General features: G+C 50.1%; 1 protein-coding gene across 1 annotated transcript in view; it reads left to right on the top strand.

Annotated features, from left to right (window-relative positions):
- The first annotated feature begins 1,251 nt into the window (after window positions 1-1,251).
- The window catches only part of LFNG (LFNG O-fucosylpeptide 3-beta-N-acetylglucosaminyltransferase), a 31,231-nt gene continuing 11,253 nt past the window's right edge, over window positions 1,252-21,229 (top strand). Inside the window, exon 1 of the mRNA XM_083474796.1 lies at window positions 1,252-1,873. Coding sequence (XP_083330922.1) covers window positions 1,445-1,873 — 429 coding nt within the window. The 5' untranslated portion in view covers window positions 1,252-1,444. The remainder of the gene's footprint in view (window positions 1,874-21,229) is intronic.

Genomic DNA, 21,229 nt, shown 5'->3' with positions numbered 1-21,229 from the left:
ATTTGATTAAGGTGTGTCAGCATTTGGGTAGAGTATATAAGGAGCAGCACCTAGCTCTCCCATTACCCTGGGGGATGGGTTGGTGGTTGGGTCTGGTTTGTTGATGTATTTAGTGTTAATGGAGTTTTTGTTTTTCTTATTAAAACCTTCTTTAAGTTATTTTTGAGTCCTTTCTTTTTAATGCATGATCTCCCCAGCAAGCTCTCTGCAGCGTCACTATACTGCAAAAAGCCAACAGTTTTCCAACCTGCTGAGCTTCAGAACTTCTGGACTGCCTCTTCCTCACCTCCCCAGAAGGACTTTTAGGGCAAGGAAATTGAGGCATCCTTTCCCCCCAAAGCGCCTGACCCTTAACACGCAGTCACACCATTTGCAACAGCTATCCAAAAGGGCACAATAATAATAATAATACTGTACACTGCACATCTGGCTGGGTTTCCCCAGCCACTCCGGGCGGCTTACACATAGCTGTCAACTTTCAGATTTGAAAATAAGGGATCAGCAGCCTCACCTGTCCCGGGGACAGTCTATGGGATATCTAACAATCCAGGATAGCAGTGGGAAGAGGTGCTGGAATAAGGGAATTTCCTGCAAAAAAAGGGAAGGTTGACAGCTATGGGCTTACAGTACATATAAAAGCAAAGTAAAACGTCAAACATTAACAACTTCCTGATACAGGGCTGCCTTCAGACCAAGCTAAGCTTCTCTGTGTCCTTCCAATTTTAGTGTATGTGCTGCCAAAGGGAGCACATTTTACACATGCTCAGAGAACCGCTCTCCACCGAGTCCAGCACAGAGAACGGGCTTTTAGCTTGCAGGGTGTGCGTGTCTGTCTGTTTTCCCTGTTTCAAAGCAGACAAAACAAAAAAAAAAAATTCTAGTGGCTGTTTTGCGAATGGCAGGAGCGAGGAAGAATGCCTTTCCAACACGTTTTTTTTTAAAGCACGATTTCTCTCCAAGCGTGGGCTGGTCCCCTTCCGCATAAAACCCCACCGCGTCGCTTTGCCTTTACGACCAGGGAGACCCTCCCTCACTTTAATAGCCTCCGTCCTCCCCGCCCCGCTTTTCCAAGCCACGTGGGAGACCCGCCGCTACCTTCCAGCCCGGGGGCCCCGCGTCCCGCAATGTTGCAACGTTCTGAGCCCGCCCCCTCCCTCGGTGGGCGCGGCCTAAGCCAGCCACTCAGAGCAAAGGGGCGGGGCCGCGGAGAGAGGAGTTTTTAAATCGCGGCTGAGTCGCTGCAGCAAAGCGATCGGCGCTGAGCTTGGCGCGCTGGGAGGAAGGGGAGACCCGGGGCGGGGTGGCTGGTGCTGCTGTTTCTGCTGGAGCGAGGCAGGGGAAGTCTTTGCAGGGCTGTTGTCCCTCGCGCGAACCTGGGCAGCGGTTGTTGTCCCCCCTGCTAAATTTGCACTTAATTAAAACTGCAAAACCTCCGAAATCCGCGATGCTGAAAAGCTGCGGGAAGAAGCTTCTGCTGTCCCTGGTGGGCTCCATGCTGACCTGCTTCCTGGTGCTGGTGGTGGACCAGCAGAAGGGGCAGGTGCTGAGCCTGGGGGGCGGCGGCGCCGGCCTCCTCCTGCAGCCCTTCGAGGGCTCCCGCGGCGACGCGGCGGGCTTGCGAGCTGCGTTGCCCTCGGGGCAGAGCCACCACGATGTGCGGAGCTTCAGCGCGTACTTCTCCAAGCTGGCCCGGGGGAAGGCGGAGGCAGCCTCGGCGGCGGGAGGCGGCCCGGAGGAAGGGAGGGCGGCCAGGCCGCAGCTGGAGGACATTTCGCCCCAGGATGTCTTCATCGCCGTCAAGACCACCAAGAAGTTCCACAAGTCGAGGCTGGAGCTGCTGCTCGATACGTGGATCTCGCGCAACAAGGACATGGTAAGGAGATGGGGCGGCGGGGGCAGTTATGGGATGGATGCTGTGCATTTATTTTTAAATAAGATGAACTGCCAAAAAACAAAACAAAAACCCGATCCCCTGTTGCTGGAAGACTTGTGGTGGTGTTGGGTGAATGCACTCTGTGCATGCTCAAGGGTATACTCGGCTTTGAGCATTGCTGGCGGTGCCAAAGCTGAGCTTTGGGACGGGAAATGGGTTGAGGGGTTGTGCTGTGGAAACTCCCTCTTTTGGGGGTGCTGTGTTCCCGGGCAGCGTATCTTCCAGGCTGAGCCTTGACCTGGAAATGAGTTTGTGGTGGTGGCAAGGAAGCCCCGGGGAACCCGCTTCCGCGCGCGCAGAGGCCCCTCGGATCGCTAGCACCCATCCAGAAAGCGCGGGTTGCCTGCAGCGAGTGGGCGGCTGCTGCACGGTGCCAGCCCGTGCCAACGGCGTGCTAATGAGCAGGAAGGATGCGGGCTGGCGAGTAACTGCAAGCCCAGCGCCTTGATCTGTGCCGTCTCCGCCCTTGCCCCCCAGGGAGGGAAAGTGAGGCACGCTCCTCTGCCACAAGCCCACACAGCCAGCCAGCCTCCCTCCCTCCCTCCCTCTTTTGCTGCCCTCCTATAAATGGTTTCAGTCAAGGGAGGCTTATTTCTCTTGCTTGAGTACGCACACACACAGGTTTTCCTTTTGTGGCTTTCATTGTTTCCACGCGTTGCAGCAGGGCAATAGTGCTTGCTTAAAAAGAGAGGTGTGTATCTGAAACTTGACATGCAATCCCTACTCTGAAATGGGCAGAACTGTTCTGTGGTTGACTCAATGGTGAGAGAAAGGCACTCTGCACATGCTCAAGCAGTCCCTTCCTCCCCAACCTAACCCTTTTCAGAATGTGGATGCCCTGTCAGTTACTCTAAATGCATTTCCCCCCTGCAAATGGAGGCAACGGGGCAACATAATGTTATCAGTTGAGATTCTCTGATAAATTGAAAAGGGTGTTGGATGGGGTGAGAGATGCCTTGTTCTCCCTTCCAGTCTAGTTTGCTCTAGGTACTGTAATTGCTACAAAGTTGGTCAAGGGGAAGTGTATGCACCCAAACACCCATATTGGATACCTGTTAGGGCAGACAGGTGTGCAAGGTTTTGAGCAGAAGAGGTTTCTATTCAAAACCTTGCATGCCTGTCTGTTCTCCCAGCAAGAAAGCATTGCACCGCACCACGGCAAGCAAATGTGCATGCAATTGCCCCACCGGAGCCTTACGAGGTTCTTGCCACTGTGGCTGTGAATGCTACCCTTGAACTGCTTTGCTAGGAATTACCGTAAGTTTTCCAGCAGCAGCAGATTGAAGTGCCCCCTGTCCCAGTACAGACCAGATGTGATAATAGCACTTCAGAGACAGTGTGTGTCTCTGCCAGGGCCAGTCCAAGACATTTTGGCACCCAAACTGGTTCCTCCCCCCTCCCCACCAGAGAAGAAGGGGTGAGGGAAGATCTACATCAGGATCTGCTGTCCCTGTGGATCCTGCCATGTGAGATGGTCACCTAAATTGTCTCATGGGTGGATCAGCCCTGGTTTCTGCTACATTTTAAAAACCACTTTCAGGCTTGATTGAGGGAATTCTAGGGGACTGTCTGTCCTTCTGTCAAACAAGGCAAAACAAGGCTTCTCAGCATGAAATTGCAATTCTAAGGGGAATGGCTAACAGTTTGAATCTGGTGTCAGACCAGCTTACAAGGTGGAAAGTAGAATGATGATGATGATGATTTTATTTAACACATTGGCTTGTGTAGCTGAGCATTCCTGTGACTGTAAGGTTACGTGGAGCTGGCCTCGTGTCCCTTAGTTCAGGCTTTGCAATGTGGTGGTGCCATCCAGATGTTTTGGACCACAGCTCCCATCAGCATCACCAAAACATCTGGAAAAGGCCAGGTTGGCAAAGCATCTCTGCAAAGTTTCCCCCTTGGTGTGACTGCCGGAGAGCTGCTTCATTATTTAAATCTGCTCCCTAACAAACTGATGGCTTTAATGATTCCCTCTTCTCAGGCTCTGGTGCCTGTTTATTCCCTCCTCCCCAAATCTTTCCCTCCCTCTTTCTCTTCTCTGTGTTCTCTCTCTCAGGAAGATTGGAGACTGAGGAGCATGAAATGCAATTTGTGTCGCTGGACTGGGCTTTGTCAGATGTAAAGCAGAGACTTAAGACCAGGCTCATTTGCATAAAGAAAAAGGGGAGGGAGGGGGAAAAAAGAATTCTCAGGCTTGTTTTAGAGCCAAGAGGGGGGATGTCTTCAGTCACCAAGTGCCCCCCTTTCCTAAACTGTGACTGGAATTCCAGGGTGCCCCCAAAACAATCAGAGATGAAGAATTGGGAAGTTTTGTGGCTTAAAAAATTAGCATTAAAGTGCTAGCGACTCTCAAAAATTATTATTTATACAACCATTTTAATTCTCCAAATGCGAGTTCTTTTTTCATTCTGCCCCTGTACACAGGATGGGTTTTCTTTTTACAGGTGGAGAAACTAAGGCAGGACAGAGAGAATGACCATTGCTGATGGTGAATTTTAGCACTGGTTTGATCCACTTTAGTCCTGTGGATCAAATTAGTGCCTGATGTTGCATCTATACAAATGATAGCCTGGGAGCCTGAAGTGTGCATGTAAACTACTTGGTAGCTTGCTCATGTCTGCCACAACTCCAGAAAAATCTTACTGCTACCCTATTTTTTTTAAAGAAACCTGGTGCAAAAGAGACATGGAGGCAGTCCCTTTGTAAATCCCCAGTTTTACAGTTTCCCCCGAACTCAGAGGAGTGCAAAAGCCAAAGGACAACTGCTTTCTGCTCCACGTATTACCGTGGAGAAGGCAGCTATCATTGACCACAATCCACAGTATCTATGATCTCCCTCTGCTGTTGGAGGCTGGGAATCCCAGGTGAGCGGAAGCAGAGAGCTGTTGCTCCTTCTTTCTGACTTCCCACAGGCACCTGATTAGCTACTGAGAGAGCAGGATGCTGGCATTGATGGGCATTTGATCTGGCAGGGCTCTCCTTATGCCCTTGCGCAGGGAGTAGGAATTGGGTCTGTTTGCTTCAAACTGAGGAACGAGCAAAACATCCCTAGTGGTTCAAGCATCCCTAGTGATAACAACTCCCTTAGCCTGTGGCAGCAGTGCCTTGCTACTGCTGAGCCATTGGTGACCCAGCTGGGTACCCGGGTCTTTAGAGCATCCTTCCATCTCTCTCATGGGCCATTTCTCATGGTCACTTTGCGTCTTGGCCACACAGCAGAGATGGACCAGCATGGATCTCTAGCCGCTACACATGTGTGGGAGCCCAGAGGTGGGCGATGCCCCCAACACCTACCGACAATCCTGGGAAAGGCTGGCCCCTTTCCCCCCTTCACGGATTCTGTCTTTCTTCTGGGTTTTTTGTTCCGCCTTGTTTGTCCTCTCGGCCTTCCCAGAGCCTAGCGGCTCTGCTCTCACGCTGTCTCCCCAGGCAAGCTAACAAAGCCCCTTTTCTCCCGGGGGCTGAGAAAAGACTCGGCAGAAAGACTCTGCGGCCGCTTGTGTGGTGCTTTTCCGTGGGAACGGAGCGGAGGAGCTCGCCGGAGCTCACAGTGGCCAGGTCAGGTTGCCTAGAGATGTTGTGGGGTGGGGGGTGTCAGGGGGAAGTGGGGCAAAAATCCAGATTGCCTCTTCTTGGCCTGGGCGTCTGAGTGACACCTCTCTCCTCCAGTGCTTGAGGTGTAGGCAAACTGAATTTCCCAAAGCCCGTCTTGCATCACAGCAGAGAGGGAGGAGAATTGGTGATATGTCCCAGCCTCTCTGTGCAGATTTGCATTCTCAGGTTCAAACACTGAGTTGACCTTCAGAATCCTGAAAGTTTTGCATAATGCAGTGGCCTCGGGGGAAGACTATAAACTCGCCTTGCCCACCCTCCAGATTATTTTTGAGGCTACAGCTCCCATTAGCCCCAGGCAGCATGACCAAAATATCCAAAATATCTGAAGGGCACCAGGATGAGGAAAGTGCTGTAAGCCAAAGCTTTGTTCAAAGGAACTCCTTTGATGGATGGCGCTGGGCTGTGAAGGGTCAGCAAATCTTGGCCTTGCTACAGCGCAGACTTAGACTAGTTTAGGGGTGATTGGCACCGTAGTTTTGTGCAGTGTGTGTGGGGGGGACGGGACCAGAGCTAGGGACCTCTAATGGAATGATCAGCTGGCTGCCTTGCCAAAATGCCCGGCATTCTCTGGGATAAACTCTTAGTTAAAACTAGCCTGTAAGCTCCACTGATTTATAGCTTTGATAGGAGCTGACTCTGCTCGGAGGTAGCCTAAGTTTGCAACAGTCTTCTCTCTCCGCGCCCCCAATATGTGTTCTGTTTTTAAGTGGATCGGGGCTCCCACACTTCCGTATCAGTGCTGATGTGCTGCAACAGTAGCAGGTGATGGTCCTTTGTGGATATATCTAAAACCTGAGCATGTCACATTGTGAACTGGATCAGACAAGCGGCCAGGCTCACAGGCTCTCCTTCCTCCTCTTTCTTGGAAGAGGTTCAGAAAAGGGAAAGCCAAATGAATCAGGTTGGGGAGCAAACTCCGCTGGGGGGAAGGGTTACAACATTTTGGGCTTCCTGGTTGCTGGGGGGAAATGAGGTGAATAAGGGAGGATGGTGGCAGAGGTACGTAGAATGAGGCGTGTCTTGGTGAAAGTGGATCGGGAGAAGCTTTTCTCTGCATTGGAGGACAACCTGAACGCTGGGAGATTCAGCACAGACCAAAGGAAGTTCTTCACAGAATGCTATTTTGTTGTTGTTGTTGTTGTTTAGTCGTGTCCAACTCTTCATGACCCCATGGACCAGAGCACACCAGGCACTCCTGTCTTCCACTGCCTCCCGCAGTTTGGTCAAACTCATGCTGGTAGCTTCGAGAACACTGTCCAACCATCTTGTCCTCTGTCGTCCCCTTCTCCTTGCGCCCTCCATCTTTCCCAACATCAGGGTCTTTTCCAGGGAGTCTTCTCTTCTCATGAGGTGGCTATGGAATCTGCCAACACCACATGTAGGGATGGTCGCCCACATGGATGGCTTTGAAAAAGAGAATTAGACCAATTCATGAAGGATAATCAGTGGCCATTGGCCATGATTACATCCTGCCTCTGCTGGTCTGTTGCTGGAAATCTCAGGTGGGGAGACATTGTGCTCAGGTCTCACTTGTGGGCTTCCAAGAGGCACCTGGTTGGCCCCCAGGAGAACAGGAAGCAGGGCTACGTGGGCCTTTGGCTGGATCCAGCAGCCAAGCTCTTCCTACAACAGTTGATCTCTTGCTAATCATGATGTACCCTCTTTCTCAGGGGGGGAATTGAGTTGACTGTAGCCGTGGGGCCTCTCTTCTCTAGACACCATTTCCTCCTCCTTGTCTTCTCTGTTCCACATTCTCACAGCTTCTCTGTGGCATGGAGACTTTTACAGGCTTCAAGCAGAGCGGGGAATTCCTTGGGAATTGCCACAGTTGCATCTTGCCATTGACATGTGGGTGGAATCCCTTTTCACGTTCTGTAATGATGAGGGATGTCTCCCCTGGACTCAAGACGTGCTTCAGTTCATGTACGTTGCCATTGTACACATGTTGTTCTTCAAAAGTCAACTCTGCCATCATAAGAGCATAAGAAGAGGGTCCATCAAGCCCAGCATCCGGTTCTCACAGTGGCCAACGAGATGCCGGTGGGACACCAGCAAGCCAGACCTGAGCACAAGCGCAACTCTCGTCTCCTGTGACTTCCAGCAACTGGGATGCAGAAGCATCCCTGCTTCTCACCATGGAGGCAGAGCTGGGCAAGACATTTTGGTATCTGAAGCAAACCACAGAATGGCAGCCCTTTTCCCTCCCCCTGTGAGAGGCCGGGAAGGAAGGATCTCTCAGGGTGAAGGAAGAAAGGGAAGCTCCCTTTCTGCATGAGACAAGGGTCTCGGACACTGAGGTCCAGTGCCAAGGGCCTTCTGGCAGTTCCCTCCCTGCGAGAAGTGAGATTACAGGGAACCAGGCAGAGGGCCTTCTCAGTAGTGGCACCCACCCTGTGGAACGCCCTCCCACCAGATGTCAAAGAGAACAACAACTACCAGACTTTTAGAAGACATCTGAAGGCAGCCCTGTTTAGCTTTTAATGTTTAATAGGTTATTGTATTTTAGTGTTCTGTTGGAAGCCTCCCAGAGTGGCTGGGGATACCCAGCCAGATGGGCGGGGTATAAATTATTATTATTATTATTGTTATTATTATTATTATTATTATTATTATTATTATTAAGATTTACCATTGGGAAAGGGCAGATCCTAGTCTCGTAGCCACTGATAGTCTTCTCCCTCTTGAGTTTGCTCAATCCTCTTCTAAAGTCATCCAGTTTGGTGACCCGTCGTTGCTTCTTGTGGGAGTGAGTTCCACAGTTTAACTAGGCATGAAGAAAGAATCTCTCTCATCCTGGATCTTCAAACTTTCAGCTCCCATGATTTGGAGTTTGAGAAGCTTTTCTCTGCCCACTTCCTCCATGCCCTGCTTACATCTATAAACTCCCACCCATGTCGCTTCTTGCTTGCCATTTCTTTGAACGAAAGAGTTCCAAGCGCTGTAACCTTTCTTCACAGGGAAATGTCTCCATGAAGATTGTGTCGATGAAACAGCTTTCCCCCTGAAGAACTTAGACTGTTCTTCAGCTACACTGGCACACTGCCCTACCATGGTGCGTTGGGTGGCATCCTGGCATGGCCCTTTCCGCATTGCCGCCTCTTTAGCGAAGCCAACCAGCCAGCCGGGGGGAAATCATGTCAGCTTCACTGAAGTTCCTACACTGTCTTGTTTTCAAACTATTGCCGTGTGTTCCGCTTCTGATGTGCCTACCTGCCCTTTCCTTGTGTTTGTGTGCAAAGGGAAATGACTGGTGCATAGATCATAGGGAGCTATTTTGGAGTCGAGACCGAAAAGAAAGGAGAGCTCAACATGTGGAAAAAAGCCGTTTGCAAATGTTTGAGGGAAAAGCTGCATGTTTGTTTTGCAAGTGTGCACACTGGAAGCAGAAGGTAGGGGAGTCTGCCTTAAGGGGTTTATCTAAAGCACGAGGTCTTGCTGCCCCTCCCCCATCAACCTGCCATTTATTAAACATCTCCCTAAAGCTTATCCTTCCTCTTTTAGCTGCATTCAGGCTGTTTGCAAAAGTGGTTGTGAGATGTTAAGATCTAAAACCGAACATCCTTCCTTCCTGTAGTTTGAATGCAAAGAGGAGGCCGCATGTTCAGGTCTTGGCTATGCTTCAGAACCCACAAATGTGCAGTTGACTTACCCTATTCATGCAGAATGAGCAAAATGTGTAATTTGGCAAATGAGTCCTCTCTCCATTTGACCTGGCATTCCTAAGAACCAGTTAATTCCCCAAATCATGAGAAAGGCTTCCTAAACCAGCCTTTTGGGGATGCTGGTTCACAGGGTCTTTTTTAAATTGCACATACATAGGTAGGTCAGGAGAATGACCTCTTGGTCCCCTGTTGGTTGAGACCATCGCTGAGCAGGCCTGGACAAGTGAGCTTTGTGACCTTGGTCCTGCTGTGAGGGGGAAAACGAGTAATGCAATGAACTTTGTTTCAGGCTTGTAAGTGGAGACTAGCCTGATCGCCTGCATGGTGAGTAAGAATCTCCTCTGGGTGACTAGGCAGTGAGAGCTTCACAAGAGGGTCCTACTTTGGCCAAATACCAGTAGCTATTTCCTGCAGATGCTCAGTGCATTTGTATTTACAGTGGTATCTCGGGTTACATACGCTTCAGGTTACAGACTCCGCTAACCCAGAAATAGTACCTCGGGTTAAGAACTTTGCTTCAGGATGAGAACAGAAATTGTGCGGCGGCAGCAGGAGGCCCCATTAGCTAAAGCGGTGCTTCAGGTTAAGAACAGTTCCAGGTTAAGAACGGACCTCCAGAACGAATTAAGTACTTAACTCGAGGTACCACTGTATTTGATGAAATTTATATACTGCTTGATTGTTATAAAACCATGATGGTTTACAAGAAATATGAAAATTTTAGATAAAAACAGTTAAAACCAATTTAAAACACTTAAAGGTCATTTCAGTTAACAGTAGAAAAGACTGTTGTGCAGCCTCTTTTTATGTTCTTATGACCAGGAGATGGTGGAGGGCTTTGCAGTAAGCTTGTAACTTACGTTTAGCTTTATGCACTAGACAATAAATAAAGGGGGGGGGGGGCAGCCGGGAAAAAAGATTTTGGCAAACCCACCCACCATTGCACCCAATCTGTTTTGAATATATACAGTTTGGGCTTTAGGCGCGACCCCCAGAACGTAACCCCCACATCAGTTGAGGGCATACTGTACTTCCCCACAGTGTCTTGCAACAACTGTCCAAATATCTAGCCAGAGGGCAACTGTTTAGTTCCAGTAAATCAGCTCTGACTGTGTATGGTTCCCCTTTTACCACCACCCTGCCGGGGTTTGCTGCCACGTAAACTGCGTACGGAAATACCCTCCCAGACACCAAAGCTGCTAATAACTTGAGGGCTTGGTGATGTTTCTAGCAACTCTCAGCAGGCACTGCCAGTGGTTGACCGCCGCAGTTAGAATAACTTTCAGATGAGAACCCATAAAGAATTACTTTACGTATGGAGTGTAGGCGGTTGCATTTGACACAATGCATGCACAGGGACTAGCGGTTAACACACTGTGCAATTGGATCCTGCCCCTTGTTTTGTGCACAAAGCAACTTTCTGACCCCGCACCTATCAGTTTCCTGCTCTGCCTCTAAATGAAGATCTTGCACTTCTAGTAATGGGATAGCAGGATCGGTTACCTATTGCAACCTTTTCAAGAGTGAGCAGCCCTTAAATGAGTGAAGCTTTGTTAAAGAGCAGTCTCTGCTTATGACAAACACACACTCAGAGATGCTCATAGGTAAGGAAGCAGTAAAGTTGTCCATTGTAGGAAATACATAACTTGGAGAAAAGAGTTTGCGGTTCTAGTCTCACCAGCTGGTCTAGAGAAGAACAAGACAGCCATGCTTGCTCCTTTGCTCTCTGAAGACTGAGAAATGTGAGGAGGAGGAAGTTGTGAGCAGGATGCAACCCGAGAATATCGGTCTCATATGAGAGAGGGAGGGAGAGGGTTCGTTTCAAGAGGTTAAAGATATCTGTCCCTCACCCCATCGGTTTAAACCATGGGTAGGCAAACTAAGGCCTGGGGGCTGGATCCGGCCCAATCACCTTCTAAGTCCAGCCTGCAGACGGTCCAGGAATCAGCATGTTTTTACATGAGTAGAATGTGTCCTTTTATTTAAAATGCATCTCTGGGTTACTTGTGGGGCAATGGAATTCATTCACATTTTTTTCCAAAATATAGTCCGGCGCCCCATAAGGTGTGGGGGACAGTGGACCAGCTCCCTGCTGAAAAAGTTGCTGACCCCTGGTTTAAACCCATGAGAAAAATCATATGCTCTAAAGTGAGTTGCACCCAAACTTCCAACAGCTGGACTACTTAACTCCCATTTCTGCAACACACACCAGCCATCATTTCCAACTTTACCATCGTGAGCCTATCTCCAACCTTGTGATGATTTGGCCTACACCAGCGTTCCCACCTGGGTCCCCAGCTGTTTTTGGACTACAACTCCCATCATCACTACCTAGCAAGACCAGCGGCCAGGGAAGATGGGAACTGTAGTCCAAAAGCAGCTGGAAAACCAAGTTTGGGGGACAGTGTTCTGCAGTGTGTCCATCGATGCCGGCTGGGGCCGATGGCAATCATAGTCCAGAACATCTGGAGGGTGCCAGGATGGCGAAAAGCTGGCAATGAGGACTCACATTTTCTCCCCTTCCTAGCTTCTCTTCTGCATCCCGCTGTAAACCAACCCCCGGCAGAAGCTCTTCCGATGATCTAGCCCCGAGGGGAGAGTCCAGTCCATGGTTTTGGGCTGCTGTTGTTTTTTTGGAAGTGGTTTCTTAAGAATTGTGGCCGATTCAGTGTGGAAATACTCTGGAAGCCAGAGGAGAGGGGAGAGGACTGCAATGCCAGGGAGCAGTTGGGGGGAGGGAAGGAGATGAATACAGATGCAAGCTAATCCAAACTTAGCAAATTCCTGCTGAGTCGAGGGATTTGCCTTAACAGGATCACACAAGAAATCGTCTTAGTGTGCAGAGCCGAAGAAGAGAGACCTCAGTGCCGAGGAAAGCGGGTGGTCTGGGTTTTCTGCCACTTGCAGGCAGCGCCAGCTGCGGGTCTGGGGCTGCCCCGGGTCCAGTGGTGTGGAAACAAAGCTGGCGCAGCCCTGGGATGACCAGCCCTCCTGGCATAAGACTTGGTCACTGGAATGGGGTATTGTTCGATCTTTAAGCAGCAATTTTTTTGGACTAGCTTCTCCTGGCTGCCATGCTTTGCTGCTTCATCTTCTTTAGAATGAGCTGCCAAGAGTCAGGCCTGCAGGGGATCCCTGCTGCCACCCCCAAAGCACATTTGCGCTCCTTAGTCCTAAAATGATCACTTTAACTGTAGCTCATCAGAAAAAACCAGCTGCTTTGCATGGTTCAATCTCTAGCATCTAGGGCTGTGGAAGACTCCCCACCTGAAATCCTGGGGAGCTGCTGCCAGTCAGTGTGGGCAATGCTGCAATATAGATGCACCAGCTGTCTGATCCAGCATAAGGCAGCCTATAAAGAAGGGCCCATAGCTTAGGGGTAGATCATCTGATTTGCATGCAGGAAATCCCTGGCATCTCCTATAGGGTTGGGAATATCCCCTGCCCGAAACCCTGGCTGCCAGTCAGTGTGGTCACAACAGAGAGTGGTGCAAGAGCAGCCTTTGGAAGCCATGAGAGCTTGAGATTTTGCTTTTGTGTGCATTGAAGTTATTCAGTCCCACATCCTATGCTCATACAGACACATGATGGAATACAAGTGTATATACACACACGTGTGTGCGTGCGCGCACATCCGCCCATCATGACTCACCTGCTCCACGTTCTCTTTTGCAGAACGGTTAAATAATTGCCTTGCCCTCCCCTGACTTTCCTCTCTCCGCAAGGCATGCATTTGCCTTCGGGACAGCGCATTCCTTAGCAGCTGCGGCTCCCAAATTTTCATAGTGCCTTGGCTGGAGTCCCTGCCCTGGGGGTTAATAGCTAGCTAGGGTGCGTGCCATGCGCTCCACACATGCCCCACAAAGCCCGGTGTGCTTCTATGTACAGAAGAAACAGGGCTGTGTTTACTGTTTACACTCCAAACACAGGTGTGGCCCTGCCCGACCGGATCCAGTGACCCGGTTCTCCCAACCAGTTCTGGCCACTTTGCTGGGGCAGAGTGGGAAGGACTTTTTAGTGGGAGCCCAGCTCCTGTCTCCCTACAGTGCTAGGTCTGGGGGTGGGGCGGGGGGGTGCTGAGTGCCAGCGATTCCAGCTAAATTTAGGAGTGGGAGATTCCCAGAGCTGCGCCCCCACCCTCATTCCAGGATAATGGAGACTTTGCATAGATTGCACCTCCCTTTAGCACAGCACCAAGCCTGCTTAAAAGGGGGCGGGAGGGGGGAAGAGAGAGAGATAGGAGATCTGGGCAGGCCAAGGGAAGGGCTCCTTTGCACAGTGCAGAATTAACCCTATGGAATCCTTTTTCCACCTGTGGTGGAACTGCCCACCAGTATTCAAATTCTGGGCTATAGTTTGTCAGGAAATGAGCAAAATGATCAAGCATCCCAGTCCAGCTTCATAGAACTGTAGTGTTGAGAGGCACCCCCTGCGATGGAGAAATCTCAACTAGAGCACCCATGGCAAATGGATTTGTTTAGTAAGTCTATGAGGGATGCTCAGCTGAAAGCTTTGAGCCCTCAGGAACTGTTGACATGGATGCTGGCAGCTGCCAGAACCTCAGTTGCCCCCAAATGGAAAACCTTCCTGGATTTGCGACTTTTGCTTTGTTGTGAAAATATGTGGAGTTTAGCATTAGCTGAAAAAACAACTCATAAATGACATGTTGCCCAAAGCTCGGAGGACCTGGGAAAAAATAATTCTGGGATTTAATTTTACATGCAGCAAATAGACACATAGGACTCCCTCCCCATGATAAAATGTAAAAATTTGGCTTTCCCAATGGTCTCAAGTCCTTTGCCGACCAAATATTAAGACTTTCACAGGTATACTGCACCGCTTTTTTGTAGCTGTAGTATTTCTATTGTATTAATTGGTCGGATTTACTTCAACAAAATATTTCGTTTAGACACATCCATGGGAAAGAAAAGGCTACCTATGACTACTCGTCACATTCCCACTGGTCCATCTGGAGCTCAAGGTTGCCTACACTGGCTGGCAGCAGCACTCCAGGGTTTCAGGAAGTCCCTGCCTTGATATTGAACCCAGGATGTTTTGCTTGTGCAGAGCAGGTGCTGGACTGCTGAGATGCAGTTTGTTCAGCACGGTTGGCTTGCCACAGCCTCCCCTTCCAGGCTGGCTTCCTGGCCCAGTTCTCCCATTGCCTTCATGCTTTGCCAGCACCCTATGGGGGGGGGGGGAGGGTTTGATCTGTGCATAGTGTCAGCGCTGCTAATCAGCTGCCCTAGGCGATGTGGCATTTCCATTCAGGGCTCCATAATAGCTCTTGAAACCAAAGTCCTGGAGAGGAATCTGTGGAGTGCGGGGGGGTGGTGTGGTGTGTGGGAGAGATGTGTGGGCATCTAATTGCACAAGGCCCTTCATTGTCCTGCATTGGGGGTGGGGGGGGTTATTAAACATAATAGCACTTAAAATTAGAGGGTCTTCCAGCTTCTCAAGAGCAGAGGAGCAGGAAGAGAGGGAGGGAGGCAAGGACCAGGGGCACCTGTGTCTCTTTAGCAATGCCTTGCAGCCCCATGGCTCAAGATCAAATCCTGAGCCCCGTCCCCCCTCCAAGGGCCTGAGAGGGGTTGCAAAAGGGTTTTGCCTTTTGCAAAGAGAAAACGGGCTGCTCCAAAACGGATGTCTGCGTCAGCCTGTTTTGTACACAAGGGCTGGGTTCGAGTTCTGTCTTTTCAGTAAACAATGCCCCAGGCAGAATACTTTGTTCCTCCAGCTGCTGATGTCTTCCTCCCCCCCCCCTTTCTTGGCACCAGGGACTTTTCCAGCTGTCCGGGAGAGAGACTGCAAAAGGGACTAGAACTATCCAGCCTGACTGGTCTGCCCATCCAGTGGGAATTTCAAAAGTGCAGGCATTCTTGTAGAAATATCTGCTTGAAGCCATTTGGGGCTTAAATCTGCAGCCTCCCCCCACTCATGATTAGTGCTAAAGGTGTTAGCAGAGGTGGGGATAATCTTCGGAAAGAATAATTCTGGGAGAAGTCCAGACTTTTCTTCTATGCAGGACTGCGCAAATCAGAATACATATCCCCCTTCATCTTTTTTGTTATTAGGAACTAATTTCACTGGTGGAAAAGCTGCTTTCAGGCATGTGTGGGTGATTGTGGGGTTCACAACTGAGGGAGTTAGTGTGGGGGTGCCTTGATCTGAGGTCGCGGGAGGTCAAAGACCCAGTACAATTTCTGCAGCAGGGTCTAGGGCTGGTATTTTCCCAGTCATGAGGTCTAGAAAGTTTTGTCCTTCCAAAGCAGATTCTCGGAGAGCCAAGTCCTTTGCCAGCCCCTGTTCCAATTTGTTTCAAGCATCACATCCGGTTCTTCTCGGACCTCGAGCACAAACACCACAGATCTACAAAGTACAGTGGTACCTCCGCTTATGGATTTAATTCATTTTGGGGTGCTATGCGCCCCCTGAAAAATCCGTAACTAGAGGTGCCGCTTCTGTGCACGCACATGGCGCGATAGAGCGCTTCTGCGCATGCGTATACACTTCCAGGTTTGCCGCAGCCGTGACCCGAAGATTCTGCAACCTGGAGGTTACGCAACACGAGGTACCACTGTAAAGACAGCAGGCAATTTTGAGCCCGCAGGGCACTGACAGATCTAGCTGGGAGCATGCTCACCCCCTCCAGAAATCAAAATGGGGTGCGCGAGAGAGACTGTGCGTCATGCAGTTCTGCAGAAAGGCAGGTCATGGGGTTAATTTCATCATACTAAATTGCTTCAGTTCCTTAAACTGAGATTGCTGTCTCTGCAGAAGTGGGCGGCGAGGGGGAAGATTTCTGCAATCGCAAGCTGGTCACGTGGCTTGATAAATCTTGCGTGCGTGTTCCACCTTCCTGTAGATACTTTCGATGGCTGCTGTGAAATGTGACCGCAAATGGCAAGAAGAGGAAAAATCCCACCCCCCCTTGTACCCGTCCGCTGCCGCCTCCCTGGGGCCTCGCTGCTCCCTGCTGGGGGGGGGGTGCCCTTTGCCAGTCCTCTTGCGGGACTTTTTCCTCTACTTGCAGCTTCTTGGCCTTTGCCTCTGCCAGGAAGGGGAAATGAATCACAAACCAAAAGAGAAATGGGACCAGTACAAGGGTGGGAGGAGAGGGAGAGAAACAGGCTCTCATTGCTCAGCTGGGCCTAAGTCATTCTCCTGCTTACCTAGTGGCAGAGCAGGTGGAGCTGTGGTCCTGCAGCTGCTGTCTGCCAGACACAGCTGAGGCAGCCCCAAGTATACCTGAAGGAGCATCTCCACCCCCATCGTCCAGCCAGGACACTGAGGTCCAGCTCCGTGGGCCATCTGGTGGTTCCCTCCCTGCGAGAATTGAGGTTATAGGGAACCAGGCCGAGGGCCTTCTCGGTTGTGGCTCCCGCCCTGTGGAATGCCCGCCTGTCAAAGGAAATAAACAACTATCTGACTTTTCGAAGACAGCTGAAGGCAGCCCTGTTTAGGGAAGTTTTTAATGTTTGATGTTTTTTCGTGTTTTTAATACTTTGTTGGGAGCCGCCCAGAGTGGCTGGGGAAACCCAGCCAGATGGGTGGGGTATAAATAATAAATTATTATTTAAAAGTAAAGGACTGGTTGATCAACCAACCAACCAACCTTGTCCTGGGGTTAACAAAGGACACTGCTGAACGGCAGTTGATTGAGGGCAGCTGGGTGCAGCAACTATAAGTTGTCGCCCCCCACTGAAATATCCCATCCTCTTCTCCCTGCCCACTTTCAATATGGATCTACTATTTCAAGTGTGTGTGGGGGCGTGTTAACTTACTGGTTTTTCTGCAGAAATGACAAATCTGGTTTAAATGGGGAAATAAAGGCACTTTGATGCCGGTGACATTTGCAAGAAAATGTGCATGCATGTGCAGCTCCCAGGTCCAGGATAAACTGGCAAGGAGTGTGGATGCTTCTGGTCCTGTTCATGCAGATCCATGCACCCAGTGCAGGCACATCAGCGCACTATGAAGACTACAGCCTGCCGTTTCAGCAGGCCAGCCTTCAACAACTGTGGTGTATGATACAGCACACCATATAGGAGAAGGGGTGAAGTGTCTTTGCCTCCTTCTGGCCCTGCTCTGCGCTCTCTCCCAATTCTTTTGCCTGGCTGGAATGTGTCCTTGAACTAAGGCCCCTGGTTTGCCTGGACGGAGAGAGAGTGAGAGTGAGAAAGAGTGTAGAAATCTTTGTGATTCTTGCAGGGCTGCTGCATGAAAGTTAAGAGATGCATCCATTGCTCTTCTTCAGGTCTTGCCCACAGCTGGCACACAGCCCCCCAAAGAGTTGCCCCACAAGCAAACACAGCCCTTGGGCTGAAGGAAGGTTCCCCCTTCCTGGGCTGTTCCCTCCTGTTGCAGAGAAGATCCAGGCAGAGAGGAACTTTTTGCATGGACAGCAGCGGAGGTGGAGTTCTTTGGCCTGGGTGCTCAAATCATCCAAGAGAGGCCCATTGCTTTACCCGGCCAGGGATTGACCACCGTGTTTTATGTTATATATTTTATACAATGCTTGGTGGTGGAAAACGCTCCAAGCAGAGTTTGGAGCAAAGGAACAAAAAGCTGGGAGGTTTCTGCTGCTTTAAGAGAGCGCAGGGTCTGTGGAGCCCAGCATCTCCCTTCAGGTCTGCTGCCCCAGTGGAGTCCGGCTGGCTCTGAAGGAGCATTGTCCTGGGCTTTCTTCTGGTGGGTGTCTGCTATTGTTCCTCAGGGCTCTTTTCTTTTTTTGCATCCTGTGTTTCTTTAAATTGCAGCCTTCAGAAACAATGAGGCTTCCTGCGTGTCCCCAGGCCAGGGTCCTCAGACAATGCCGCCCACTGAGTAAGCACCAGAGAGGGAAGAGAAGCCCTTTTTCTTAAGCTTTAAAAGCTCTCGCTTGGGATGGGGAGGGGAGAGCAGCAGCAGCAGCCGCCAAGAGCTGCACCAGGATCCTTGCTGGGAGGGCCCTGAAAAAGCTGCCTGAAAACTCACTCACACGTTGGGTCAGATCCAGAGCAGGGACAGTTGCATTTGACTTCAATGGGACTTAAGTCATAACTAACATTCCCCCATTAATTTCAGTGGCCTTCGCTTGGATTCATTGATGGGAGCTGAGTAGAAATATGCTTTAAAGAAACTTCAATTTAACTTTTTATTTGGTGGGGGAGGCTGTAGCTCAGTGGTAGAGCGTTTGCTCTGCAAGCAGGAGGTCCCAGGTTCGATTCCTGGGGACTGTCCCCTGCCTGACACCTGTTGTAAACAAAAATCTGCCCTTTCCCCCTTATGGGGTATCCAAGATCCCATATAGAGTCCTTACGTGGGTTCCCTATTGATAGAAAATAACAGAAGCCAACCAGAGAATATTAAGAAGCAAAGCAGCTAGTAAGCCTGATCTTTATTGATCTGTTGCAACAGGGTGCTCCCCTCACACACAGGAAACGAGGAGGAACCCAAAACAAAGGTGTACCTGCCCTTATATAGAAATTTTAAATTCCCTGCCCTGGAGCTCCAGACCACCCCTCCATACATCATGCATACATCACAGAAGGGGTGTAACCCAAGACCACCACCCCCAGATACATCATATCTACATCACAGAAAAGGCCGTCTACAGCAGAAATCTGAGTGCATTGTTTATCTCGTCTGACAGGTTACCTGTTAATGCTCACTTGATTGGATACCCTGGGGAGCCTGGCCAGTCTTTTGTAATGATAAATACCTACCGTAGTTCCTGAGCCAGATCACAGGCTCACCCTATTCATACACAGACAGACATACCCTTAAGACAGGATTTGTGAAGGAAAAGACAATGGGGAGGCTTTTCCATTTTCCTTTGACCTTGCAGAGAAAACATTTAGTCAGTTTGGGAATCAAAAATGGTTTCAGGTCAGTCTTCCTATGCGGATCTGTGTACACGCTTGGTTGGTACATTTATTATATATCTAAGACCTTAAAATTCTTATCACACACCCTGGACAACTGCTGCCAGCCGCTGCTGGCAATCCTGAGCTGCATGGCCCAAGAACCCAGGCAGTATCCTGTGTCCTTTTAAGTTCATGCTTAAAAATGCATGTGCATCATCCAGGTATATTTGTTCGAGCGCTGGGCTGGATTTGTTGCTTCATAAAGTCTAGCTGGCTCTCGCGAGCATGCCAGGGCCAGCTGCCTCTTGCATTTCAGTCCAGTTGCACAATGTTGTCATCTCCCCATCTTCGGGACAACAAAGGAGGCCAGGTTAAGTTTTACCTGCTGCCTTCAGGATTGCCTGCATTCTACCTGCCTGTGTGTAATGGCTCAGCTGTAAGAAACACAAGTAAATGACGTGTAAAAGAGTGGGTGACATTGAGAGAGACAGAGAAAGAGCAATTGTTCAGATTTTAATTGAATTTCCTGGCTGGGTTCCTACGGAGCGGCAGGAAGGGGCTGGATGGAGAGGGTGGGAGGCAGGGAGCCTGCAGAGACAAGATTGTTCTCAGAGGTGACACTGAGGGTTGTGGACAGGCTGTACCCTTCCTGTCCAGGCAGTGGGGGAGCCAAGCAGGGAGGCTGCTGCAACTCTCCAGCGCTGGCTTCCAAAGCCTTGCAGGGTCTCTTCCTGTTGCAAGAACTCGACAGAGGGTCCTCTGGCCCCACTGGACTCTCCCAGGGTGCAAGTTTGGTGCTGCTGGTGGCATGTTCAGGATGAACTGTTCTGAAGCAGTCCAGTAAAAAAAAATTGGCAAAATAATAATCTCCTCCTGGTCTTTTTATAGCAGCAGGAGGATTAGCTAAGGGGCTATTTTGGGAGCAGGCTAACGAAGACACAGTCGCTGGAGACGGCACATGCCTGATCTAACCATGTAAACATTTCCCTGCTTTTTCAATGAAGTTCCCAGTCAGGGCTCGCAAGCTGATGCCGATCTCTGATCTCTTCTTCCCGGCTGCTGTTTCCGCTTTCCCCATCCATGTTCCACATTCGGGGTGTGTATTTTTAAACACCCCCCCCCATGTTAATGTGCAGGACGGTCAGTGGTGGTGCCTCTGCCGCCTAGCCCTGCTTTGCCACTAACCCACACATTCAGTAGACATCAGGTGCCACACCCCACATGCCTCTGTGGGGGGTTTTATTTTGGGGGGGGGGGAGAGAAGAGCCAAGCCAGGCTTCAAAGGGTCTTCTCCCCCTCCATCTGGTACCGATGGGGAAAGCAGAGTCTGCATTGCACACACCCCAGCAAAATCTGCTCCTGAGATATTACTGCGTCCTGTAGCCAATAAGGACCAGAACCTTAGTTTTTTTAAAGAGGAAAGGAAGAATAATTAGAATTGAGACAGGAGGGCAAATTCTGTACCCACAACTACCAAATTCCACTCCTGTGGGACACACAAGAATTGATACATTCCACTCCTGTAGATAAGCTATTAGGATGAAAAAAGCATCCTCCTATCTTCCTAATATGTGGATCTGTTCCTTGAAAGTCACCTTTACCTTCACCAACAAGTCCTGCCATACCCCAAATCTGTTTGAGTGTGTACTCATAAGGACTAGAATGTTGCTTTTAAAAGAAGATACTGTAGAACTGATAGTTGCAATGGTCAGGCTGCTGAATTCTGTCTGGCTCTGGCCCATTTACACCCCCCTCCTTTGTCTCCCTGTCTGGGGTGGGGGTGGGGAGTGTCTGCTCTCTTCCTCCTCTCCCCCCCCCTCCTGATGAAACCAAGTTGCTTGAATGCTGCCTCTCCTCCCCCCCCCCCTCAGCCCAGCCCTGTTAACCAGCCCAGCTGTATGCTAATGGAGAGCAAACACCATATCAGCCTCCAGCTTGCATTAAGTTGGCTGCAAGAATCTATTGTTAACCAGCCCATTGCTTCCCTACCCCCTGCCAGCTACATTCTTCAATGGGGGGGGGGGAGACCACAAAGCAAGCTGGAGTGAATGATGTTTGGGCGCAGGCTGACAGCTCAGATTGTACTCCCCCTCCCCACCTCCTTTTGTGTGCCTCCCCCTTTTCGCTTTTAACTATTTTTTTGTGGGGGGTGCATCTGGCTGCTGTTTCTT

The sequence above is a fragment of the Podarcis liolepis genome (genome assembly GCF_965112155.1).
Source record: "Podarcis liolepis genome assembly, chromosome: 14".
In the NCBI taxonomy this organism is placed as follows: domain Eukaryota; kingdom Metazoa; phylum Chordata; class Lepidosauria; order Squamata; family Lacertidae; genus Podarcis; species Podarcis liolepis.
Note: the sequence above shows the minus strand (reverse complement) of the source record. Positions and strands in the feature narration are given on the sequence as shown.